The 26,341-nt window shown below is 43.7% G+C and overlaps 4 protein-coding genes and 1 long non-coding RNA gene across 5 annotated transcripts; 2 read left to right on the top strand and 3 right to left on the bottom strand.

Annotated features, from left to right (window-relative positions):
• Positions 1 to 1,048: 1,048 nt before the first annotated feature.
• On the bottom strand, positions 1,049 to 3,579 carry LOC102058596 (olfactory receptor 5AS1-like). The gene has a single exon (XM_055723064.1). It carries the CDS (start codon positions 3,105 to 3,107, stop codon positions 2,169 to 2,171), a length of 939 nt encoding a protein of 312 aa, XP_055579039.1. The 5' UTR covers positions 3,108 to 3,579; the 3' UTR covers positions 1,049 to 2,168.
• Positions 3,580 to 4,295: 716 nt separating this feature from the next.
• On the bottom strand, positions 4,296 to 6,301 carry LOC114015628 (uncharacterized). Its single transcript, XR_003559661.2, has 3 exons — positions 5,154 to 6,301; positions 4,809 to 4,909; positions 4,296 to 4,396 (listed from the first exon to the last, which is right to left on the bottom strand). It is a non-coding gene; the product is annotated as an uncharacterized LOC114015628 (long non-coding RNA).
• Positions 6,302 to 8,873: 2,572 nt separating this feature from the next.
• On the top strand, positions 8,874 to 11,659 carry LOC102050102 (olfactory receptor 1019-like). Its single transcript, XM_027804064.2, has 2 exons — positions 8,874 to 9,042; positions 9,158 to 11,659. Exon 2 carries the CDS (start codon positions 10,213 to 10,215, stop codon positions 11,188 to 11,190), a length of 978 nt encoding a protein of 325 aa, XP_027659865.1. The 5' UTR covers positions 8,874 to 9,042; positions 9,158 to 10,212; the 3' UTR covers positions 11,191 to 11,659.
• Positions 11,660 to 18,943: 7,284 nt separating this feature from the next.
• On the top strand, positions 18,944 to 19,884 carry LOC102050276 (olfactory receptor 2D3-like). Its single transcript, XM_027804159.2, is given in 2 exon segments — positions 18,944 to 19,295; positions 19,298 to 19,884. Coding segments are annotated over 2 exon segments (939 nt in total).
• A 4,163-nt stretch (positions 19,885 to 24,047) lies between these two features.
• Positions 24,048 to 24,983, bottom strand: LOC102049062 (olfactory receptor 1052-like). Its single transcript, XM_027804077.2, has one exon. The coding sequence runs from the start codon at positions 24,981 to 24,983 to the stop codon at positions 24,048 to 24,050; it is 936 nt and encodes a 311-aa protein (XP_027659878.2).
• Positions 24,984 to 26,341: the final 1,358 nt, after the last annotated feature.

Genomic DNA, 26,341 nt, shown 5'->3' with positions numbered 1-26,341 from the left:
CGCGCTGCTGTCATCGCCACATCCCACACCAACACTGATGGCACCGGTTCACAGATGACTGACAGCCCATTTCCCTGTTTTCTTGCGATTATAATAATTTCTGTGCTGGTATTTGCCCTTTTGACTCTGTGAGCTCCTAGCTCTGCCTCTCATCGTACTCCAGCTTCCCACAGACCACCTCATGGCTCTTTCTGCGGCTTGGTTTCTTCAGCAGCCTGAGCCATGGTTACATAGTGGGGCCTTTTTAGGGTTGGACCTTGGGCTCTTGGCACAGAGGGAACAACAGGAGTGTTACATTGCATCTTCAGGTTTATAAGAAAGAAGCTGTTGCTGACATATGTACCTAACAGGCACACACACAAAATTTTCATCCTCTGAGGTTGCCGCTGTAAGAAACTACCATTGTCACTGTTTAAAAAAGCCATGATTATGTATTCTTTGGTGGGGACACATGGAAGAAAGAAAAAGAAGCAACTCAGGGCCAAGTCAAGTTGGTCTTCAGGACCACACTGTATTAGGAACCACCAAAGCACCTGGGTTGGGAGGGGTCCTCAGAGAGTCATCCAGCATCCCAATGCGCTTTGGCTGAGCTGTGCCATATGGTGGGGTGCGTCCACAACCTGTTGTGATGCTTGGGGGTTATCCTGCCTTAGGGGCAGGGCATGCTGCTTGTCTTTACTGAACTTCAGGAGGTTCCTCTTGGCCCATTCCTCCAGCTCATCATGAGTACCTCTGAACACTAATCCTGCCTTCATGGCTATGAACTGCTTCCCCCCACAGTTTACCATTACCTGCAGACTTGCTGAGGTGCCTTCTGCCCTTCATGTTGGTAACTGATGGTGCTGATGGCAGACAGGATTGGGGCCCTGGTGGTGTTCCTTGAGTGATGCCACCCATAACTGGCTGCCACTTGGACTTCAAGCTGTTGACTGCTGCACTTTCGTCTTGAAGGTTCTGCTCCTCGTTTTTATCTTGCCCCCTGGCAGGGGGGCAGCTGCCATTCCCCATCTCCTTCACCACCACTGTGCAGGAACAGGCTCCCAAGAAGGAACACAGGAGCATTTCTTGGGTTTGCAAAGGATGGGATTAGGAAACCTGTCTTTTAGCGGCAGATTAGAGTGACAGAAAATGGGCAAGGGCAGCTAGACGGGCTCCTACAGACACCAGCAAGTGGAAAGCCAACAAAAAAGGGATCCAGCACTGAAATGACAGGAAATGCTGTGCAGCCTAAGCAGAATCATAGAATGGTTCGGGTTGGAAGGGACCTCAAAATGATCTAGTTCCAAACCCTCTGCCATGGGCAGGGACACCTTCCACTAGACCAGGCTGCTCAGAAGCCCGCTGCACCAGTATATTAAGCAGGTTATAATTAATATTTGTTTATACTGGATCCAGACACCAGTGTACCACAAAAGTGTATCTTGACATCGATGTATGTGTTTTGTAACACTGCGACATGGCTGACAGCATAACCGTCAACAAGCATTTTGTAACACAATTAAGCAGAAATAAAAAACCTAATTATGCCATGAGAAGAGAAACAAGGGATTGTGGTATACAGGTAGAAACAGATTATGGAAAACGTATACAAGTAGTAAAACCTTCAAGGTGAGAACACAGGATGAGAACAGGCATGAAAGATGTCTGGTGGGAGCAGAACAGGCAGGAAGAATGCCAGGTGAAACCTGAACAAGTCCAGTCCTAAAAATACAATAAACTGTGTCATGAGCAGATGACATTCCTCTCTACAGAGGGTGTGGCAGTGCTGGCTTCTTTTCCAAATTTAATACGTTCAGTCACACCCATATGTAGTAGTCATCTAAACCAGACTTTTCTTTAAAACATCTTGGTTGAGAGTTGTCTCAATAGTAAGCTGAAAAAATACAATTTTCTTCTGTATTAGGGATAGACTCTCATCACAGACAGTGAGGAGAAAGAGATCCTTTTGGTATCGGATCCACCTGGCCTGGGCTTCTGTTTTATGATAAGGTGAACCACCTTCTAAGTTGACTACTTTTTTCCAGTGACTATCAAATGAACCTGGGAAGCTAGTTCAGGTGCAGACATTCCTAACAAGTCACTGACATTTAGACAGGTGGCTCCCATCACTTGTATTTTTACTGCGTATTGCACCAGAAACACACTGTATCTTTCCACTTCTAAGAAAATCACTGAGAAAACACTCTTCTCTCTGCTGTTCGCCTTAAGGCATCCTTCACCTCTTTGTTCCGCAGGCTATAAATCAGGGGGTTCAGCATGGGAAAGACAACAGTATAAAATGCAGAGACCACTTTGTCCGTGTCCAGTGTGTAGCTGGAGCTGGGCCGTAAATATGTGAAGAGGAGGGAGCCATAGAATAACCCGATGGACATCAGATGGGAGGTGCAGGTGTAGAAGGCTTTGTGCCTGCTAGCTGCCACGTGGATCCGCAGGATGGTACTGAGGATGCAGGCGTAGGAGATGGCGATGGTCAGGAAGCTGCTGGTTTGTATAAAGCCGCACAGGGTGAAGAGGAGAACCTCATTGAGATGTGTGTTGGAGCAGGAGATCTCTAGCAGCGGGGGAATATCACAGAAGAAATGGTTGATCACGTTGGAACCACAAAACGACAGTGTGAATGTGAAAGACGTGTGCACCAGTGAGGTCAGACCCCCGCTGAGATAAGCCCCAGCCACCATGGAGGTGCAGACCCTGCGGGACATGGCAATGGTGTAGAGGAGAGGGTGACATATGGCCATGTAGCGGTCATAGGCCATCACAGCCAAAATGAGGCACTCTGCGTCAGTGAAGGCAGCAAAGAGAAACATCTGTGTTGCACAGCCAACTAAAGAAACTGTCTTCTGCTGTGCTAAGAGGTTTACCAGCATCTTGGGAGCAATGGCAGATGAACAGCTAAGGTCTAAGAAAGATAAATTGCTTAGGAAATAGTACATGGGGGTATGAAGGCTGGCATTGAGTTGGACAAGCATGACGAGACCAACATTCCCCACCAAAGTGATGGCGTAGATGAGTAGGAAGAGCCCAAAGAGGGGTATCTCCACCTCTAGGCGATCCGTGAAACCCAAGAGAACGAACTCGGTCAGTGCGGTGCGGTTTTCTTCAGGCATTTCATTACTTTGTGTTTGGCTTCATACACCTAAGATTTGTCACAGGATTGGTCAGTCCTAGCGAGTAAGCAACACACAAACACATTACATCCCTTACAAGACAGAGGCAGTGGAAACATAAGCATCTCACCCAGTATCAGAGGGGGAAACAAGTGGCTTAGATGATGCCTATTGAAAGGAAAGCTTAGGAGGACATGCAAAGAGACCTTTACAAACACACTTTAGCTGTGGAATTCCTTCCTGTATATTCCTTTCACATATGTGAAATTGGAGCTCAGGTGGGATTTTATTGAAGAGATAGACCGTAGTGCAGGTATAGAAGAAACTTTGTATGATATAGCACTTGAGGAAAAACATTGAGTCTAACAGCTGCTGCACATTTACCTCTGTGACCAGTGGAGTGAGGAGTTCAGGCACACTTAACAACGATCTTTCTGAGGCAGTGGCGAAATTGAACACTGGAACAAATTGATTGAAATGCTGGAACATAACCAGATTTATTTTTTTTTTTTTTTGACAAAAAGACATAATCAGTTTGGAACAAACACAAATCATTGAGTTTAAAATGAAAATAAATATTGCATCTCATTCTGGGATTTCTTGCAAATATTTTCCTGAGGCTGATTAATTCTTAAGCAATTGATGAAAAGAAAGCCATGAATATTGTTTTTAAGCATTCAGACATAAATATGTTTAGATTTTCCAAGCACTTTCCACCACATATCTTTTTTTGGCTGAAGCTATTAACTGAATTTGAATTAGAATCAGTCCCTTGGAAAATGAATTCTGGGTATTAATTTTACCTTTCCAGAAAAAGTGAGTAATTTAACTTAATTTTGTAAAAGTTAAGACATGTGTTTCTGCTGATGCCAGTGTAAATTCTAGGCGGGGCAGATATATCTTTGCCCACCTTTACCTTTATAGGAAATGTAAGGATTACAAAAGAACATCTAATAAAAGGACTGCCAACACAGGTCAGTTAAAAAATCCTGTAAATATCAGTTCTGTGTGGATAAAGGCACAGACAAACCAGAAACATTTCAGATTCCTGGGAAAAAAAACCCCTAAGCTGATTCATTCAGGATAGGATACTAGATGGTTCCAGTGGAGTCTGGGGGTTCAGAAAGGAGAGCTCGAGTTCCCAACAGGGTTTCTAGGCACTCCAGTTGTGACAAAACTCACCTGTATTTGGCTTTCTAAAGGTTCATCTGAGTGCATCGTCTTCAGCTCTGTCTATAACCGTTACAGACGGGTAGCTGTGATGCATCATCTCCTGGCTGTGTGCATGTCTGTTGATGAGAAAGGAAGCCTGGGTGACCAATATAAATTCACTGACAAAATTTTAGGTGGTTACCTTCAAGTGAGATGAATCTCATTTTAGACAGCTTTGATCTTTTTTTTCCGAGATCCTTCATTCTTGGTGAAGGCTTGGCACATCCTATAATCTTAATAATTTTCACATGTTTTCTGAATTACTCCAGAAAATGCCTGGGGTGACTCAGGTGATGACATAGGTTCCCCCATTAGATTCCTAGAATAAGCTGACAAGTTCCACAGAAATTCAATTGTGTTCTAGTTTTAGCCAAGACCAGTTAAACAGAGACCACGTAATATTTATTTTGTTACAGGCAATTGGAGAGATTTCTGGTGAAAGTAAGAAAGAACCTTTCTGCCCTGAAAAATATTCCATGGTTAACGCACATGTGGCTGTTTCTTCACTTTTTCAGCTGTTGATCATGCTCGGAAATTAAGGCATAGAAATCCTAGCAGCTGCTAACAATTCAGTGGTCTGTGATGAATACCTGCAAGAGATTTCAGTTCTCAGATTAAAATCTAGGGGCAATAAAAAAAAAAAAAAACCCACCACAAACCTCCCCCCTTTTTAAAGATATGCTTGTATTTATTTTTTCTTTTGTGGTATTGTGATGCAGCAACTCTTTTCCTTTAGCACATTTGAAATCCATTCAGTCAACAAGGCAACTGACTTAGAATAATTGCTACACAACTCCCTGAATGGAAGGAAATTTTTCTTATTAGGGGACTTACCTGCTAGAGAAATATTTGGGTTTTTTCCTGGATGCGGGAAATGTTTCTTTTGGGGAATGTCACAGATTTTATATCTTCCTTTTGGACACGGGAGACCACGATGTTCTCAAGGGAAGAGTAGAACAAACAATTAAAATGCTACCGGTGTTGTCTCGGTGTGGAAACGTTTCAATGAAACAACAGGCTCTAAAGATATAGTACACACTCTTGGAAATGCTTCTGATATTTCCTTTGGCTGGAAACCCATAAACAGTAATTTTTTTAAAGCATCAAAACAGTGCTGAAATGAGGATGGTGGTTTTGACAAAACAGAGTCCCAACCTGTGATCTGGAGCCACAGATACAAGGCCACTGCGGCCCTGAAGCGATCGCTTTTTGAAAAAATTTCAAATGCATCTCAAAGTGATTGCGGCAATTTCAAAAATGGAATTCCAGCAGTCATTAGAACCTTTAGTACCGTGATTGTGATCATGTAAAATTAAAAGTAGTTGGTTCTCGCTAGCTGAAGTTCCCCATATAATACATAAATTATACACCCAGAGGAAGATTTAAAGCAGTTTAATTTGTTACTTTACTACTTATAATAAGCAGTAGTTAATCTCTTCCTTTAATGTCTTTTTAGTTTAAAAAAAAAAAACACAAAAAAGAGCTAATCCTTGTATTTTCATGGGAGAGTTGTGATATGAATTGACTGTGAATAAAGAATATCTGGCAGCTGCCTAGGTGGACAGACACAATTTAAAAAAAGCTTTCAATTCAACGGCTCTTCACTAGCAGCTGTTTAACTTGACAAATGTGCAGCTGATGTATTTTTCTGTGAGGAAACTTGGGTAACTCTTTCAACATTTTTATTCTTCAACTAACAAGCTTTATTTGCATTGCTTGCCTTTTTCTTCCTTCTGTCTAGTTCCTGTGTGAATGGAGGCTGTATATATGTTCATGGGCAACCACTTAAGGTCTTAGTTTTATTTCATCTGAACCCAAGACATTCCTCCCAGTGGTCTCCAATAACATCTAAATGGAATGAGGACAACTTTGTACAACATGCAGTTTCTATTGGGCACAACACCAGACCTCAAAGGCTCCAGAGGTTAGAGGAACCCTAAAAACACATGAAAATTCATCTTAACTGATTTTAGGCATCTTAAAGTTATTAAGTCAAGTAAGTTAGTTGGGTTCTTTTAGCTATCGTTGGCAAAAAATAGGCACTTCCAAAGGACAACTCATCCCATCGTAAAATAAGTTTCTAAGGAAACCTGTGCGTACTGCTTTCTGCAGGTCCCTTCCTCCCTACAGGGGCTATAAAATAAGCACAGACAGCTAGGTTAGGCTTGTATAGCTCAGTTCTATACCGCTGAAATGACACAAAATGGATCCTACCCTTTCCTATCTCCATGCCCTGTCCCTCAGCACTTGCCCAGAACACAGCTTGAAGCTATGGGTTCACCCCTGAGGCAAGACCCTAAACACTGAGCAAAACAACCACATGGAAGGAAAGAACACTGCAGCAGAACTGATTCTTATTTTTCCCACTTCAAAAAACTGAGAAGCAATGTAAAAACTCCACAGAGGCTTCCAGGAGCCAAGGATGGGTGTGTTTGGACCTTCTGAGACTCTGGATAGAGGCTAAAGCAGGGGTCCTCAAACTACGGCCCGCAGGCCGGATACAGCCCCCCAGGGTCCTCTGTCGGGCCCCCAGTATTTACAGAAACCCCCGCCGGGGGTTGGGGGGGGGAAACCAAGCAGCCGCAGATGACTGCCTGCCACTTCATCCACGTGCCGGCCCCCTGGTTAAAAAGTTTGAGGACCCCTGGGATAAACCATGATGTAGGACAGGGATGTATGGATGCTCTGCTGTGGGGGGAGTGACTTGGGAAAGCCCATCCAGGACAACAGGGGAAAATTACTGCATTTGGATTGTTGTTCGTATCTCTGCTCTTTCATTTGATATTCTTAGTATGGGGTTCGTCACTCAAACAATTAAAAGTTACTTGTCTAAGCTTAACTTCTAGACTGCTCCAGTAATACACGTAGAGAAATAATTACTCAAGTTCTAGAAAGTATTCAGAGTGCAAACAACTATGTACAGGCTACTGTGAACATTGCTTATCTGAGGAGGACACTGCTTCCCTTCTGATCCAGTAGTGCTGTCAGGGACCAGTTATGTGTCTAGCACTGATCAGCCATCTCAGCTGACTACAGACTGTAAATCAGTAAAAATAAATCTCAGTGGTCCAAGGCGGAAGACAGCCAGTGACGTAAACTACCTTTAGATTGAATGAGAAGAATGCAGACTGGAATTCAGCTTGCATGGGTTGGTATAGTTTCATGAGGGCCAGCAAAAACCTGAAATAATGATTTACCCTCCTTTCATGTCAGCTCTTTCTAGCTCTCATATGAAGGCTGAACATTTCATGAGGCCAGCAATGTCCTGCAACCTGTTGCTTTGTGTGACCCCGTGACTCAGAGGACCTGTGGCCAGAAAGAAAATGCCATCTGTGTAAAAACAATACAAAAAGAAAGTGCCAACTTATTGTCAAGTAAGTTATAACATTATGTTCTGGATGGTTTTTTTCATTGTTATTTTTCTCCCCTAATGAGCTCTGTATTAATGAACCAAAACCAGCAGCAGGCTGCAACCATTGCATCACTCAGTGGGATGCCGCTGGGACACATAATGGCACTTAAAGTTGATTGTGAAGACCTTGCCATTCCCCTTGACTGTGCAAACCATCTCACCTGTGGGGAATGGCAGGCGGGGAGGGGCAGTGTGCTGACAGCTTGATCTGGTAGTCAGAGCTTCTCTAAATGCCATTTTGTGTCCAGCTTTGTAGCAGCATTTGCTCCTGAGGAAAAGAAAGCATAATTTTTAACGTTAGTTTCCAAGGTAGGAAACCTGTGCATAACCTGAAATATTATAAAATCTAACAGACTGTTAATTGTGTCCCTGTTTTATTCTCTATCCTTGCTCTATACTTTAAACCTTGGGCACAGAATGAGCATCATTGCAGTCTTATGCTCATACACACAACAGTCAAAAATTACTTAATGAATTTTCACGTAAGGAATGCTAAAAGCCTACCAAAAAAAAAAAAAAATTGTTCATAGAGAGGAAAATTGTTTTGACCTGAGCTGGTTTCTTCTTATTATTTTGGAAAGAAAATAGGAGAACAAATACTTGTGAATGTCCATGTGGCTTCTTTTCCTAACTTGTGGAGACTTTTGGACTCTTGCTCCTGAAAGCTTGTACTGGAGTGGCAATGACATTCAGGTCAGTACTTCACACGAGAGGTCTGTGCCCTCAGCTGGGGCAGATCTGCGATAGCTGCAGTTCAGCCGTTCTCTGTGGTTACAGCAGAGGCAGGGTTGGTTTAAGACTTAAACATGTGTTAAAATTCTTAAACGTCTTTAAGTCTTAATCTCAAACCACCAAAATCCACAGAAGTTCTAATATTGGCTTGCTGAGCACTGAAATGTGGGGTTACAGCAAAAGAAGAATCATTTAACAGCATCAACTTGCCACACAGACCGTAGTGCTGGTCACTACCGATAGTCTGACTGACTTGTCTAGAATTTCCTGTAGCACACAGAATTATTAGGAATCGAGCAGCTGGGCTCTGCAAGCGCTGCCAAGCAGCTGAAGCACTGTAACTGGAAGTGCACTCTTAGTTAATCTCAGTACAATGCAAACAGCAGGAGCTTAAAAGATATTTCAATCATTCAGTTGCTTCAGTGAAAAGCTCCACCTTGCAAGCTCAGGCATTTAATACACCTGCAATTAACAGTTCTCATTTTCTACAGACCTTTGAGCAGAAGTGTCAAACCAAGACCACAATCTGAAAAGAAGAGGCATTTTTCTTGAAGTCAATGTTTCAAGAGAACTGAAAAGGTAATTGTGAGGCTATAGTGTTCTTGCCTTTGTTTCAGCCACAGACGCGCTGCTGTTTAACGTACCTATAAAGTCTGTTGGTCTCATTTGTCTGACTAAGTATTATCCCCTACAGAGACAGACTTCTCCAGGTTATCTAATCATTGCATGCTCTTTATAAGCAGTGATGAGAAACCGGCACCTCTAAGAAGCGATTCATTTCACCCCGAAGTAAGTAGACATTTTAAGTCGCTTACGTGAATTCTGCCTTAAAGTGCCTGCTTCCTTTCAATGTGGCTGTAAACGAAACCTGGAATGGCTACTTCAGATGCAGCTGTCCCCCTAGGAAGTAGGTGATGTTAGGCAGGATGGGTTCTGTCCTCAGTATCAGCTCCTGTTTCTTTCAGTTTATACGAACTCCTTTCATCATGTTGGAAAACCACAAGTGTGATTTTGCCAGGCCAGACGTATAGGCTTTCCTCCTGCCCTTAGCACAGACAGGTTCAGGGACACAGGGCAAGGTCTGTGACTACACTGCCCCGTCTTCTCCTTTGAATTGTTACGTTTGGAATCAGCAAATAAACTTTAATGAAATTATCATCTGCTTTTTAACATAAACTGCTTTTCTACTTGGATTTTATTTTATTTTTTAAATTTGGGGGTATCTTTCTGTGAAGACTTCTCAGAACTGCACTGACCAACTTAGACATCATTTTCAGAAGCTGAGAGCAATTTATTACTCCACTATTTAAAGAACAAAAGAGCAGATAACCAGAATCATCCTGTCATTCCTCCTAGGCACAACGGACACAGATAAGCATTTGAGAGAATTTAACAGTAGAACTAAGCAGGAAATACTAAGAAATACCAGAATGAATAACAAGTTTCTCCTCTTTCCTGGAACAATCTCAGCAGAGGAACAGAAGTAATCCTTCTTTGAGACTCTCCTTACAGAAGCATTAAGTGGACAGATAACAGCAAGCTTCTCAAGAGAATCGAGTCAAGTATCCAGTTCTGGCACGCTAACAGCTAGGTTTCCATTAAAATAAGGCAGCATCAAATTTTCTTCTACTGCATTCCTGCCTGACATTTGTTCCTAGCATTGTTATGGCTTATTCTTCTATCCAGAGTTGTAACTGACTTGTGTTCTTTGATTTTTCTCCCTCCTAAAAATTCAGGTTCATTAAGGAAATGGTTAGAGGAAACAAGACAACTGTTGATGAGTTCATTCTCTTGGGAATCACAGATACTTATGAGCTGCAGGTCATTCTCTTTGTGTTGCTCCTTCTTATCTGTGTCACCTCATTGGTGGGGAATCTCGGCATGATTGCATTAATCAGGTTTGACTCACGACTCCACACCCCCATGTACTACTTCCTCTGCCACCTCTCTCTGGTAGACCTAGGTAATTCCTCAGCGGTTTCTCCCAAAATGCTAGTGAGCTTCTTTGATGAAAGGAAAGCCATCTCTCTGGCAGGGTGTGCAGCCCAGATGTACTTCTGTGGAGTCTGCATGATCACCGAGTGTTACCTGCTGGCTGCGATGGCCTATGACCGGTACATGGCCATCTGTAACCCTCTGCTCTACGTGGCCGCCATGTCTCAAAAGGTTTGTGTCCAACTGGCTGTGGGATCCTATGTAGTAGCTGCTGTGAATGAAATAGTGCTTGTCAGCTCAGTGTTCAGTTTACACTTCTGTGGCCCTAATGTCATCAATCACTTCTTCTGTGACATTCCTCCGCTCCTGAAACTTTCCTGCTCCAGCACTACAGTCAACGAACATATGCTTTTCACCATTGGTACTTTGGTTGCGCTCAGCACTTTAGTATTCATTGTTGTCTCTTACGGTTATATCCTTACTGCTGTCCTGAGGATCCGCTCGTCAGAGGGCAGGCACAAAGCTATCTCCACCTGTGCCCCACAGTTGACATCAGTCTCAGTTTTTTACGGGACTATGATATTCATGTACCTCCGTCCCAGTTCTAGCTACTCCCTGGACCAGGACAAAGTGGTATCTGTTGTGTACACCATGGTGATCCCCATGCTGAACCCCCTCATCTACAGCCTGCGGAACATGGAGGTGAAGGATGCTCTCAAGAAACTCCTCGGAAAAGTTCTTGTTTCCTTTAGAAGTCAAACTGGTAAAGAGGTGTCACACTACACAAAATAAACTTGGACATTCTTGAATTTCAGTCTCCGTTTGGCTGCTGACCATTTAAACTAAAAGCAACAAGAAGACAGCAATCATGAGGACCCTGATGATGCTTGTGCATGTCATTGCTACAGGACATAGCCAGCCACTGCTTGCTTTCTCCTCTGTCAGGGAGTAGCTATACTGTCTGATTTTACCCTTAAACCCACTAATTATACTCAAAGCCTCACATGGACTCCTTTCCCACATGCCACCCTCTAAAGCCTTGGTGTTTTGTGTCACTCCATAAGAGGCTGTATTTTTCAGCCTGAGAAGCATCCCTCACGTTCTTCTGGCAGATCTTCAAGAGGGAACGATGAGGCAATGAGGAGATCCAGGTCCCCACAGATGTTTGCTAAGAATAAATCTGGGCTAGTGTGTTTGAAAGCAGGAACATTTCCAACTGGCAGTGTAGACTGAGTTTGCAGAAGCCAAGTTTAACATTACTAATGAGCAATGCTGTTTTAAGATCAAATAAATGAATGCTACATATGTCCATTCCTCGGATGATGTTCAGCAGTCAGACACAGCTTGATGCAATCAATTCTATGTGACATCTTTATAGGACCCTTTGCTGATATAGAAAACCCATCTATTTTTAAAAGACAAACAACAAAATTTGCAAGTCCCAGCTCTGGATTTAAATAGAATATGTCATCTAAGATGACAGAGCACCACTAACAAATATTTATCCATTGGTAGAACCAAAACCAGGCCGTAACACATCAACTGAAGCCCTTAGGAACAGGAGAGAAAAGGGGAGCTTTTGTCTAAGAATTCCTGTGGGGAAGCTCTTCCTATGTGCCAGACTTAGGAAAAGTTACTTTTGGAGATATATATTTCACTCCTTTGATAATAGTAAATGTGAATTGCCCGTTTCCCTGTTAAATACACAAAACTAGGGACATGAATCCTAGCCATGCAGAAACAAAGCAGTGCAAAGACACCTGTGACATGAAGTTCATCTTAGAAAAGGTACGTGGGAGGGTGATTAGTCCCTTGCCTGACTTCAAACTCACTGAACAGACCAGGAAAAACTACTGGACATGACATGAGAACCCACTGGACATAAACAACAGTGAGGGCCTGTCGAATGAACAGGACCAGGTCGGACAGCCAGATTTCACCAGTGGTTGGGAGGGCACCAGAGGTGCTGGAGGTGGGCAGGCTTCACATGGGGTTGAAGGGGAAGCACTGGGCACCCTCTGTGGAACAGACCCTCACCAGGCCAGCGGTGCCTAGGAACCACACCAGCAACACCACGGGTCTAGTTTACCTGGGAATCAAGAATAGCAAAGTTGGAGTGAACGTGGGGAAGTGATCAGGGTGGGTCATTTATTCGGGAGGAGGCAATGGTGGAGAAACAGGTGTCACAGCTGATGAGGGAAGAGCATGAAGCGGACAACGAGAAAAGGAAGGTTCTGGAAGGGCCTGGTGGCCTCTGAGCAGGCTGCTGGCCAGTTTGTTTGTCTGTGCTTGACCACCACAGCTGATCCCATCCTCTTACTAAATCATATTCGCAGTGATGAGCTATGTATTTATGACTACTTCTGCCAGCAACCGGGTTTTAGAGCTTAGAAATTCTTTTGGGGAAGAGATGCAACTACCTACCAGGTATAAGCAACACAATTATTTCACCATACGTCAGCTGAGCCAAACTGAACAAAAATCTACTCACATGGCCATGCAGAGACAGCAGCAAATGCACACACCTAGTGGAATGAGAGCTCCTAGCCACGTTTACTGTCTGTGATGGGTTGCAAACAGAGGAAAAATAGCTTCAAGGAGAGATGGAGCAGAACATCCGAGTCTAGCCCCCAAACCATGAAGTTTTGTGAAGAAAATGGAATTTAATATTGAAGATATTATATTTCATACCTGGGTTAGACAGACTGAGTACTGTTTACTTTCTGAGTCCAAGGAAGTTTAGAAGTAGAGGCACATTCCTGCAATGTGTCCGCATGGCTACTGTCCTGGAGCTGCAAGGGCCAGCTGGTCCCTAAGGGACAGGGAGGAAGAAACCAAGGGGGACACCAGGGCAGGCAGTGCCTCACGCTTGGGGCACAGACCTACAGGGGCTGAACACGGCAGGCAGAGCCAAAGGCTGGCAACAGGGTCCTTTAACAGCCCCAGCAAGCAAGGAGCAAGGTGCAGGGTACAACCACAGCCTACCACCAGGAGCAAAAGGACGGGCCAGGAATGGGGCTGGAAACAAAGCTGCACTCTTGATCCAGGATACATCCAGGGGGCAAAGATACAGCTGCAGCCAGACACCTACAGTGTAGCTGAGAAAGTATAGAGGGCCCAAGGCTGAGCTTAAATGGGGCTCCTGGGTGGAGTGGTCCAGATGAGACTCGTCAGGGCCATTAAGGTCTATTAATGTCCTCAGGGCCCTGGCAGCTTCTGGGTGGAGTCTACAGAATTAAAAAAAAAAAAATACAGAGGAAAGGGAAGAGTGAATGGCACTGAAACACTGCATGTTATTTTCAGTTTGATCCCTGAAGTCTTGACAATTTTAAAGCCAGAACTATAGCCCAACCCAAGTTTCACAGTGGGATAGTAATTTTAAAGGAGAAAAATGAAAATCATTCACAACTTCTTGCGTTGCACATTTTCCTATCTGACAGCACCATACCAAAGACAGGAAAATCTGCCCTGGTTGCATTGCAAGCTACGAAAAGCCACACATTAATAATGTATTTGAATTTTGCTTAAAGGAAAAAACCTCTTTTTTTCTTAAGAAATACCTTCTCCATGGCAAATATAAAGAAGAGAGAAAACAGATGAATATTCACAATTTAACCGTGTTCTTGCACACTGGTTCCACATTTTGGCTACCGTACACTTTGTAAGAATACAAGGTATTCATATGGGAAATTAATTATGGCAGTGATTACTGGAGTGGCTCAGGAGGCATATAAACCATCTACAACCAATCCATATGGTTATATCAAGCAGTAAAAGTCGATGTCTTTGTCGAGGTTTCAGTTGAGGTTCAATAGCAGTAGGCATATGACATTCTTCTGAAAGCACATCAAGAATTTCAGAGGTCCTTTATCTTTAGGAATAGGTACGTGAAAAATGGTTTGTTTTCATCCCTCACTGGTTTTATGAGATTAGCCAGATACGCAAAGAGGTGAAGTTGGATTTTCAGTGGCAAATGTGAATTGCAAATGCGCAGGTGCTGATTAGTTTGGGGATTTCATAGATACAGAGTATTTTTTTCACTTTATTTGAACTCCCTCATATTGTATTCATTCACAGGGACAGCTTTATTACAGTTAGAGGGGAATTCATTCCAGCAATTCAGTTTCCCCTCCCAGCATCCTAGTGCAAAAAAGCCTGTCAGAGAAGACTGTATTAGTAGGGTTGTGAGTGAGCAACTGCAAGGGAAGACTAGAGAGTCTCCTGAAGCAGCAGTATAAAAAAAGATCACCAAACAGAACTTGCCAACATTTTTCTGCCAGTTTGAGCTGGCCACTTGGTGCTGCTGCCTGCAACTCCCACCCCGCTGTGCCAACAGGGCAGCCCCGCTTCTAAGAATATGAGAATAATTCTGCAGTGAGAGACGAGTCAGGCCAGGGGTATTGATTTCTGACTGCAGCCAAAAATAGATGTTCAGAGAAAGAGTATCAGAAACAGGATGAGTATATTATGATCATTCCCCGTTAACATTTTTCCAGCTCTGGCAAAGAAAATCACAGCTGTCTGACAGAGCTCCCTCTTTCTAGTGTTATAGGCTATTTGGTACAAGAAAAAAACCAGAATGGATGATCACCTAGCTCCAGGAGGGGGTTACAGCTGATGACCTCTCCTCAAAGGTGAGAGCACCTCTTTATCCTGGCTGAAAGTGCTTGTATTTCTAATGGAAGCAGGTCCGAGGAGAGGTTTTACTTCCCCTCAGGCCTCCAAAAGTCTGACTGAACCTTTGGCATGCCTCATCCAGCACTGACGCCCCATCAAAAATGTGTCATGAAACAAACCCAGTCACTGAGCCCAAATGTGTGCAGTTCAAAGAGCAGAAGCTAAAAAACACCACCTCCAAACCCAGCCATATCCACTGAATCCTGCTCAGTTCCCTCAGAAGCTCTTCTGACTTCGTGGGGTGTCCGTTGTGGGTCGAGGCAGCTGGGAAAGAGATGGATACCTGGAGTTGGGGGAAACTATCTGGACTGTGCATTCCACCACTGTTTTCCCATCCCACTGGCCCTTGGCAAGTCATTTGACCAAATACAGGTGTTTATCCTCATTCCAAACCAGGACATCAATCACTCTCTAGAAATGCTGATTCCTCTGAGCTGAATATGGAGGAAGCGTTATTTCCCTTGTGCTCTGAAAACGGCTTTTTCCTCTGTTAACTCTACAGGAAGTTAGTAACATAGACCTAGAAAACTACTTTTTGGACATCTGGGGAGGATTTCAGCTTACAAGATGTATTAAATTCTGCGTTTCCTGATGTCTGCAGACTGAAATTGGAGCATTGGTGTGTTTCACCCTTACAGAAGTAATTTGGCTGAAAACAGGAATAATTGGATGGAATTCCACGTTTAGACAAGCTTCTAAAAACTCCATACATTTATTAAAATATTTGGTCTCTTAAGATTTGAAGTACAATGAACAGTTCACCAAGTCTTGAACAGAGAAGAGGCCCAGAGCCTGGGCTCGTGCTTACAAGTGGTAATTGCAGTGTTACCTCTGGGACCACTTCCCTTTGGCATTTACAATTAATTATGGTGTCTCAGATGGGAAATTTTGAAATGTTATTTCAATTCTTCCACTACTTTGCTATCACTTTGAGTAATAGCTTTGTGAAGGACCAAGCCACTCCACATTTATTTCTTGCCTACAAATATATAACGTTTCTTGTGACTGGGGAGGGTGCCTGCAATTTTCTTTCGTGTATTCTGCTATTAGTATTCTCGTTACTGGATGAGTTTCAACCTCCTTGCAGATGTGACATATTCAGGTACAGAAAAAATTCTTTAATTTTACAATTCTTGAATAGAGATGTGTCAGGATGATTTCAAGGTATTTTGGTCTATATGAGAATTCACATAGGTCTAAGGTATATTTGTCCCTGCTGACAGAAATGCCATGATAAGATAATGGTTTCTCTAAGCAACCTTTTTCAACCTCGAGCAAAGTATTTACTTTATTTTTCTCTACATTTTCTCACCTATAAAATCTAAACGACTCTTATCCTTAAAATTTTTTTGAAATCAAGAGGTGTAAAGTTCAGAGCTTGTGCTGCTAACATCAATAATAATACAAGGAGAGGATTTTCAGCAATAGGTAAGGGATCTAGAAGCACATAGAAGCATAGATCTCAAGTCCATGGAATTTCTTATGAGCCACTGGGTCTCAGATACTCCAAAGTATTTAGGAAACTGAATCCTATAGAAAATCCCACTCTACTTATTTATGCTATTGCTAGAGTAAATTTCCCTTCTCGCTCCCAGAGGCTTACAGTTTTCAGATCCTGAAGGATGTTTTTAAATTTGGTATGATATTCATCAAAAACATTACCACAACTGGTTTACTGAAGGCAAAATGTAATTGTTCTTTGCCTACACAGTGTAGTTATGTAAATTATAAATGCCTGAACAGGATCAGAAGTTGAATGCAGCTGTTTATGTTGGCACAGGCTTTAAAATGGTTGTGCATATATAAACTTAAATGAGGGAAAGATGTCTTTCAAGTTCTACATCCATCTTAAGAAATAATGTTATTCTTATAGTTCTTATAGCTGATGTCATAACAGATAAAGTCCACCTAGTCTAGAGAGTTCATGTCTTGAATCAGGATTAGATTAATCTCATTAAACGTCAGGAATCAGACCCATCTCACCAAAATTTAGGTGTTTATATGTGAGCTGATTGCCACATAGCACATGTGCCAGTAAAAAGCTAGTTGATACAAGTCTCCTGCGGCTCTTTTGTCCTATGTGCTTGTCCCATGGAGATGTCTTGGATACCACAGTGTACCTAAAATGGCAAGAGGTGCTGATACTTCAGCACCTTAATCCTTTCTTTCAGGTCAGGAGGGATGCACCTGCCTTTGCTGACTCGGAGAGAGGTGCTGAGCAGCCAGGGCTCCCTGGGCTGCAGTGGAGTCCTCTGGCTGTATTGCTGGAGTGACAGCTCAGCCATCTCACCCACCTGATCTTGGGCTGAGGCAAACTGTCTCCTTGAAGTGAGCTTTTTAGGATTATTTCTTAAGCTCCCTTCCAGAAGAGTTCCTGTTTTGGTGAGAAGCTTCATTTTCCTTTGACAGTGTAGTTCAGGGGTCCTCAAACTTTTTAACCAGGGGCTGGCATGTGGATGAAGTGGCAGGCAGTCATCTGCGGCTGCTTGGTTTCCCCTCCGCGACCCCCGGTGGGGGGGGGGGGTGGGGGGGGTGGGCGGGGGGTGTTCTGTAAATACCAGGGGCTGGATTGAGGACCCTGTGGGGCCATATCCAGCCTGCGGGCCATAGTTTGAGGACCCGTGGTGTAGTTGCTAATTCAGGTTGTGAGAGCCTGCTTGGTCTTAAAAACACAGGACAGGATTCAATGTCAGGTCGAGACATCAGATTTTGGCATCTACATCTAAAAATTTATATGTAAGTTACACATCTAAATTTCTGTCATGAGTGAGGAATAAATCAGGTGTCAAGGTTAAGTCCAGAAGGCTACTCAGGTTCTCAGGAACAGCTGAGAAGTCGAGATAGCTAAAGTTATCACCTACTAGCTGGTCATCTGAATTGCCCTTTAAAGTCCATTGACCGTATCAGCTAGGCATCCAAATTTGTTCAGCTGTAGCAGTCTGGTACCACTTGAGACACCGTGGTGTGACCTGTCATTTGTCCAGTTTTCATGCCAGAGGAGCACAGGATCTCTAACATCCCTGTGTCAAATGTGACGGCTGCCTTCAGATGTCTCAGATACCCTACAGCATATCAAGTGACATTTATTAGTGTCTTCCACAGCATTATCAGTATAGGCATTCTGCTGCTCTCACTTCACAAAGACTCAGGATCCAGCAACTGTGACCATATACTACTCAGAAACTTTATGTCATAGTAAAGCGTTAAAACGTCTTAGACAATCAGTATAAAAACAGAATATGAATGTTAGGAGCTGCAGTGATGAGAATGCCGTAAGATCCTAGGTAAACATTAAGGTGTTGGACATATTTAATTTGTTAGATGTGGTCTGCATGCTGAATTTTGGCTTTGTTGCAGGAAAAGGATACAGGTCTGTGCATATTTGTCCAAAAGAGTAGATCTGTGTCATAACGAGAATGTCTGAAGGATTGTTTCACTCCAGAAGTCTGTTTTGTGTTTCTTCCCGTGTTAAGAAAGGATATCAAGAACTGGGATTTTAACACATAATCTTTTGATCTAACATTGAATTTTGATTTTCAGAAGAGGATAGTAACTCTGCTGGGCATTAACATGTGTATAAGTTAGTCATTCTTCTGTTAAATCTGTATAATAAGACACAACCAACATGACCAGTGGTTCAGATAAATATACCATAAGAAAACTTTCTCAGTGTTTTCTCATTTCTCTGGTGGTCACTGTAACAGATAATATCAAATGGATGGTATGTTGTGTCTAGCACATTGTTTTCTACAGCAGTTTCTGTCCCACTCAGAGAGAAATGTAAGGTCTGGAAACACTTATATTGCAACAGATTTGAGTTGACTTTGTTACTATTTCTTATCTTGACAGTTAAACCACTGGAGTAATAATGGCCAGGGAAAACCAAAGTGTAGTGACAGAATTAATCTTTTAAGGCCTTTCCTCCCAGCCAAGGACACAGAGTGTTCTTTTCATAGTGTTCCTGGATTTTTATCTGTTCACAGTTGTTGGGAACATCACAATCGTTACAGTGATCAGAGCTGATTGCCAGTTGCAGTCACCCATGTACTTTTTCCTTGCCAAGCTGTCCTTCTTAGATACCTGCTACATCTCCAGCAATGTCCCCTAGATGCTGGTGAGCTTCTTGACCAAGAAGAGGACCATCTCCTTCTCTGGCTGTGCTGCTCAGATGTATTTCTCTCTGGCTTTTGGCATGACAGAGTGTGTGCTGCTCGAGGTCATGCCTACGATCAATACATGGCAATATGTCACTCCTTGCTCTACACCACTGCCATGAACAGGCAGGGTTGCATTCACATGGTCATGGCTTCCTGGACCAGTGGCCTGCTGAGCTCCATGGTCATCAACAGCCTGGCCTTGCAGCTGCCCTTCTGCAGACCTGATGTCTTGAACCATTACTTATGCGAAGTGCCAGCAGTGCTGCCCTTGGCCTGCGCCGACACAGCCCTCATGGAGCTGGTCATCTTCATCTTCAGTATCCCCGTCACCTTCATCCCCTTTCTTCTGATCATCACCTTCTAGGCCCGTATCCTTTCCGCCATCTGGAAGAGCCAATCTGCACGTGTGCAATCCAAGGCCTTCTCCACCTGCGGCTCCCACCTCCTGATGGTAACCATATTCTATGGGACAGCAATCTGCATGTACATGAACCCCAAGTCCAGGCCTCCGCAGGACAGGGACAAAGTGGTTGCAGTGTTTTACACCATCGTAGCCCCGGTGCTGAACCCCCTCATCTACAGCCTCAGGAACCAGGACATGAAGCATGCCCTGAGAAGGGCCGTGAATAGGCTCGAATCCCTGGCTGTTTAAAGGCTTTTCAGGGATTGGTAGTATTGCATTAGTTCTGTGAGTTGAAACAATAATCAAATGTGCTTACTTCTCTACCTGCAATTGTCCTAGACTTATTTTTATGACGACTGAAACGAAATCATAAATGCGCTAAAGTCAACGGCACCTAAAGAAAAACATCTTGCATACAAATAGCTTTCTATTTCTATATCAATTTTCTATCTATATCTATTTCTATATCAAATAGCTGGGGTTTGGCCTAAAACCTAGAGGCTAAATAAAGACATCGCAACTTCAGCTTGTGTCACTCTAGCAATTCATTTAAAATAGAAGTGGTAAATGCCGATATCATGACAAGAAAGAAAAAAAAAGAAGAAAAAAGAAAAAAAATAGTTAAAGAACTGTGAGAAAAAATATTTTATATAAAGATTAAAATGTGTTTTGTTTCTGAAGGTTTCGAAATTAACTTCAGGGCGTACGAACATTTAAGTCATGCTGCAAACATGAGCTGCTACTGTGAGTTCTCTTTAGACCTGATGATTTTTCAGCATCTGTTGTGTTGGTTAGCAAACAAAACTGCCACCTTCTCCAATCAAGGGTGCAGTTGTTTGCAACTAATATTTATCCCCTTGCGCTGTGAACATTTTCTCAACCCAGTTCCCATAACCAGCTTCGCTTCCTCCGTAACTGATTTCTGCCCCTCTCAATTCCTGCTGCATTTCAGTCCGGCTCTGGGTCCTCATGGGCCAAGATCCTTCAGTTTTATTTTGTCACGTGGACAGATGACAGTAGGTTATTTTGTTTTCTGATTTGAGTAGGGCATAATCAGACACGAATATCAGAGAAGGGTTTTCTTTCTGTAACTCAGACACAAGTCCTTGGGTTTTAACCCAGGAAAGATGAGGAACATTTTAGACTGGGATAGATGAAGCCTTTAGCGGGTAAATGCAAAGATAAATGCAAAGATATTCAGCGCAGAGTAAGCCAGGAAAGAGGAAGCATAGCCAGAGCCAAACCTGAACAGATTTCTTAACCCTTAACAAGACTAAATAAGAGGCCTTGTCTAGCTGTGGGTGGAGGCAACAGCCATAACATGACCCACTGGAAGCCTCTCAGCAGGCCAGAACTCAGGCATCAGCTAAGTCATTAAAACTATTTCCATCACAAATTACACTTCTCCCCTTCCCAAAAGAAGGAACTCATGTGGGGGCCAGCCGCTCAAAGGTCATCAGCTTAACAAGCCCTTCTGGGCATCATGAAGGAACCTCTAATGATCTTGAAACCTTCTTAGAAAACTCAGAATAAACTATCTCATTCTTCCTAACAAGCCCCTGGGGACAACTTCACAGACACTAAGGAAAAAAGAAACTTTCCCCTTTGTTAAAGGCAATGAGAACTTCTAAAGCAGTTTAGCTTGGCACAACTACTCACACCCTGAAGTTGGTGGCTGGAGAGTTTATGGGTTGGCATACACCTTTCCAGCTCTGGGCTGGCTATAGATGTTACCACTGGAGTTTGAAGGGTAACAGACGTGTGCATTGCACCACCAGCAGCTGAGGGAGCAACTTCCCCTGGCCAACAACTTCTGGTTGGCAGAAGTTAGTCAGCACCTTGCAATAAGTGCTTGGGACATCACAAAGGGTCCATCAACAGCCACAGCCATGGCAGATGGTGAACCACATTCAGGGTTCATCCAGGGGGTCCAGTCTGAAGCAAAAGGCGATGTGGGTGGAGACAAAATGCAAATAAAAATATGTACGACAGATCCAAGGTCCATCCAGGAGCCAGATATAGCCAGGCACACCTACAATGTGCTGTAAGAAAGGCCTCCTAAAATGGAGTGGCCTAGCCCATGGGAGGGTGCGAGTGTGCATGTGGCAAGGTGGGGACACCAGGTGAGGCTGATCAGGACCACTACGACATGACCTATCATTGCCATCAGGGTCCTGACCCCCATGAACTGCCCCAGTTCACGGGTGGTAACTGTGCTGGCGGTTCTCAGTTGCTTTCTGCTGCCTGAGGGGCTGAAGTCTGTGAGATGGTCTCCTCCATAGCCAGCTCTATCAGTAAAAGCATGGCTTGATCTGCAGCCACCTAGGGCTCATCCTGACACTTGCCCTCCATCTCTCTCCCTTGCACGTGTCAAACCATTGTCCTGTCTGCTGCTGCCTTACAGCCTTGCATCTCTGAAACGTTCTGCCACTTAAAAACTGTTCACTTTGATAGGGTATAAATAAAATTAATGTGTTAAAAATGCTAAATGTTGTGAAAAATGCTATCAGTCCTAACAAATTCACTCTTCATGCAGTGCAATATCTTGCCTGGCTTGCAGGAGTTCACAACCTTAGACCGGGGAAGGGGACATTAGCACCTTATTTCTCTGAGAACCTCTTGGGATGGAGCACCTGCCTGGATCACTGGTGGGGTGTGAGCTTCTCGATGCAACCCAGAGTTAGCCTGTGTGAGCATGGGGAGAGTCAAGAAACAGCGAGCACAACACGGGGGGTTGCACCCTGGGGTGCTCTCAGGGAAGTCACGCACAAGGAGAGGCTGAGCAATAGGGTGGCTGATGAAATTCAGCATATCTCTGTATAAAGCAATGCACAGGGGGAAATAAAAAGCATTAACTTCAGCTCAGAGCCCCAGGTTTTGCACCTGATCCCCCTTTTGCATTCTGAACTAAGCAAATGTAAAAAGTGCCTCTGGCTCTTTATATAATCTAGGGAAAAAAACTTTAAGGAAAGATTCTGAAAATTAATTTGAACAGCTTATTTAATGTGTTCTTTATATACACAGAAAAGTATATTCAGATGAAGGATACAAAGTTATATATTTACTATCCCAGAAGTTAGTGGTGGTCAACAACTAGAAGTTAATGCAACATTTTATGATTCAGCCTAAAAATATTCAGATATATAGCATAAGTTTGTTCAGAATGAATAAAACTTTACGTTTTATCATGGCTTTTAAGGTATTCTTTGTTTAGTACTGCACATTAAAATCCACGCTCACTCAGCTTATGCATGAAGCATTCTGGAAACACGGTTTGCAGTCAGATTGCTTAACAAAAATGACAAATGGAAACTAATAGTTGTGGTTAACCACCAAAGAGTGATGGCTCTAAGTAGCTGCAAATATTTTGACAGGAACTCCAGCTACTGCAACCTGGTTGTGCTGCCTGCAGAGAGCCCTGGAAAGGCTGGAGAAACAGGTCAAGAGGGACCTCGTGGAGTTCAACAAAGTCCTGCACCAGGGAGGAGCGACCCCAGGCACCAGTAAAGGCTGGAGGCTGACCAGCTGGCAGGCAGCTTGGCAGAGGACCTGGGTGTGAAGTGGGACACCAGGCTGACCATGAACCAGCCCTCGGGGCAAAGAAGGTTAAAAGCCTCCTGAACTGCCTTAAGAAAGCATTGCCAGCAGGTCAAGAAAGTGAGAGCACACCTGGGGTGCTGTGTCCAGGTCTCAGCTTCTCAGTGCAAGAGAGACCAGGACACGCTGAAGCAGGAGCAGTGAAGGGGACTGAAGGACTGGAACATCTCATACCAGGAGTGAGCTCAGGCAGTTCAGCCCAGAGAAGAGAAGACTCAGGGTGGATCTTATCAGTGAATATAAATACCTAGGGGTGGGGGGGGGTGGGGCAGGGGGAGAAGGTGAACAAAGGGAACAGAACCAAACTCTTCTCATGGTGCCTAGCAAGAACACAGATTGAAATAGGGGGGTCTCCATTTAAACCTAAGAAAAAGCTTTATTCCTGGCAAAGGTGATCAAGCACTGGAAACACAGAAAGTTGTGGGGTTTCCATCCTTAAAGATATTCAGAGTGGACTCATTCCCTGGCAGCCTCTGTGGCTGACCTGGTTTTGAGCAGGTGGTTGGACTAGGTCATCTCCAGAGGTCCCATCAAACTTCCACTGTCTTGTGATTCTGTGTGAAGATCCAGATCATCACTGCCTCTGGCTCATAGACTTACCTTGTTTTGCACCGTGGCATCATTATTACATGGGAGGTAGAGTAACTGGGCAAGACATTTCTGCCTGAGACAAGACCGATGTAGCTATGTTAGTGGGCACAGTTTCAGAGCAGACTAATTAATTTTTCAACCCTAAATATGAGGTGCCAAATGGTTTTGGAGGCAGCAGCCTCCTCCGAGAAAGAAATAAAAGGAAGATAACATGAGATTGTTTTTCAGAAGTATACTTTCCTCCTGATGAAACTGTGAAAGGCATGCTTCACCTCCCTGTTTCTCAGGCTGTAAATCATGGGGTTCAGCATGGGGGCTATAATGGTGTAAAAGATGGATGCAATTTTCTTGCTCCCCAGGGAGCTTGCTGAAGTGGGTTGCATGTAATTAAAAGCAGCAGATGCATAGAAGAGGATGACAGCTGTCAGGTGGGAGGCACAGGTGGAGCAGGCTCTGGGCCTGCCCGCAGCAGAGCCCATCCTGCCCACCACCACCACAATGCAGGCATAGGAGGTGAGGATGAGCAGGGTGGTGGCTGCCATGTTGAAACCCACAAACACAAACATTAAAATGACATTGAGGTGTGTGTCGGTGGAGGCGACGACAAACAGCGGTGGCCCGTCACAGTAGAAGTTGTTGATGATCAGGGGACCACAGAAGGACAGCCGGAGCATGGCGCTTGTGTGCACGCTGGCATTCAGGGTCCCTGCAAGGTAGCACCCAATGACCAGGCTCATGCAGGTGCAAGGAGACATGACAGTCTTGTAGAGCAGAGGCTTGGAGATGGCCACATACCGGTCATAGGCCATAGCAGCCAGCAGGTAAATCTCAGCTGTAGCAAAAATAGTATAGAAATAAAATTGCGTGAGGCAGCTAACAAAAGAAATTACTTTGGTTTTTGCTGGAAGGTCCAGCAGCATTTTGGGGCTGATTGTGGAGGAGTAGCAAATGTCTATGAAGGACAAGTTACAAAGGAAAAAGTACATGGGGGTGTGAAGCCGGGGGCTGACGCTGATCAGGGCGATCAGGCTGATGTTCCCCACCAACGACAGCACGTAGGTGCCCAGGAAGAGCATGAAGAGGACGAGCTTCAGTTGTGGGTGCTCTGTCAGTCCCAAGAAGGTGACCCATTTCACCTCAGTGCAGTTCTCATCGACCATTTTTACATCACTGCAGAGAGACATGGAGGGAAGAGGGTGAAAAGATTCCTGATGCAATTTCCACTTCATTAATAGCCACATAAAAAGTTGACACCATCAACGAATTTAAATGGAAAAGGAAAAAAGTAAAAACTACTATGTTTTTTTCTTGTAATGACAGTGCCATCCATCTCTGGAAGAAACATCAGCAGTCCTTAGAAGTTTTTTTTTATTCATAAGTCCTTAACAGAAAGCAGTTTGCCACAACCTCTCCTTTGACCTGTGACTCCCTTTCAGTTTCAAGTCCCATATCTGAACAAGGATTTTTTGGGGCACATGAAAGTGTTTCATAAATATCTTGTCCACAGTTGTAGTCATGTAACCTTGTTCACACTGATGATTCTTCCTGTATTTCAAACATCTAGAGTTCATTTCAAACGTCTTAAGGCTACAGTTAATACAAGGTCCCATCACAAAGTGAAAGTGTAACTTGGAATTTAACATCCCGGGGGACAGTGGCTGTGCTTTTTAGTCTGGGAACTGGTATCTTTATCTCTCCACAGGCTAGGTGTAGTCCTTCCTTCTGGCATTCATTCCTTGGTTGTTAGACGATTGATCGTGCTCTGGATGACCACACTATACACAGCTATAAATGAGCTGACTATCTGGCCTCCCAGACAGCATACAAAATTGGCTTTTCTGACCTCTTTTGTGGTTTTATGTTGGTGTCAAATATTGTCTGGACCATCTACAGGAGCAATGGTCATGTCTCATTACTTACAGTTACCTACAAAGCCCCATTTCTCCATACATCCTCTGATCGAAACTAGGTGTGATGAACCCAGGGATGGTTGTGCCTTTGGATGAGGCAAGGGTGGCATGCTAGGTTTGGGGTATTCAATCTCACTGGTCACTAAAATTCCTTACAGATTGCAGTAGTCAGGTTTATTCTCTCATTTATTCGTGTCTCTTCTCCTGCAACTCCTGGTGGTGATGCAGTGAAATACGCTTGAGGAACATGTCTGCAGACTGCCTTTCATCAGTACTTACTCTCTCTTTGAGATCTCCAGTATTTTAAGAACGGTGATCAGTGCCAGATACTGACACCTGAATAGATTACTTCCAACAATTATGATTTAGCGCTTCCCTCAGTTCTTCATCCTGTTTATATTGGAGTCCTCTACAGTCTTCAGCCAAACTTGAAACTTCAGGCTCATGCCATTTATCTGTGATTCAGACAAGTTTTCAAAACTAAACAATAATGCTGAGCAATTTTGCCACCCTTCATATTGAAGAAAGGCCATGGACAAGACAAAATGACAAACTTAGAAAAAGCTAATTTTAGCCATGTGATTTAAACACAGTGCTGAACTAAGAAT

The sequence above is a fragment of the Falco cherrug genome, chromosome 10 (assembly GCF_023634085.1).
Source record: "Falco cherrug isolate bFalChe1 chromosome 10, bFalChe1.pri, whole genome shotgun sequence".
Taxonomy (NCBI): Eukaryota; Metazoa; Chordata; class Aves; order Falconiformes; family Falconidae; genus Falco; species Falco cherrug.
This window is presented reverse-complemented; position numbering and strand designations above follow the sequence as displayed.

Coding starts and splice junctions, on each gene's coding strand:
- LOC102049062 (XM_027804077.2), bottom strand. CDS start 24,983: ATGGTCGATGAGAACTGCACTGAGGTGAAATGGGTCACCTTCTTGGGA.
- LOC102058596 (XM_055723064.1), bottom strand. CDS start 3,107: ATGCCTGAAGAAAACCGCACCGCACTGACCGAGTTCGTTCTCTTGGGT.
- LOC102050102 (XM_027804064.2), top strand. CDS start 10,213: ATGGTTAGAGGAAACAAGACAACTGTTGATGAGTTCATTCTCTTGGGA.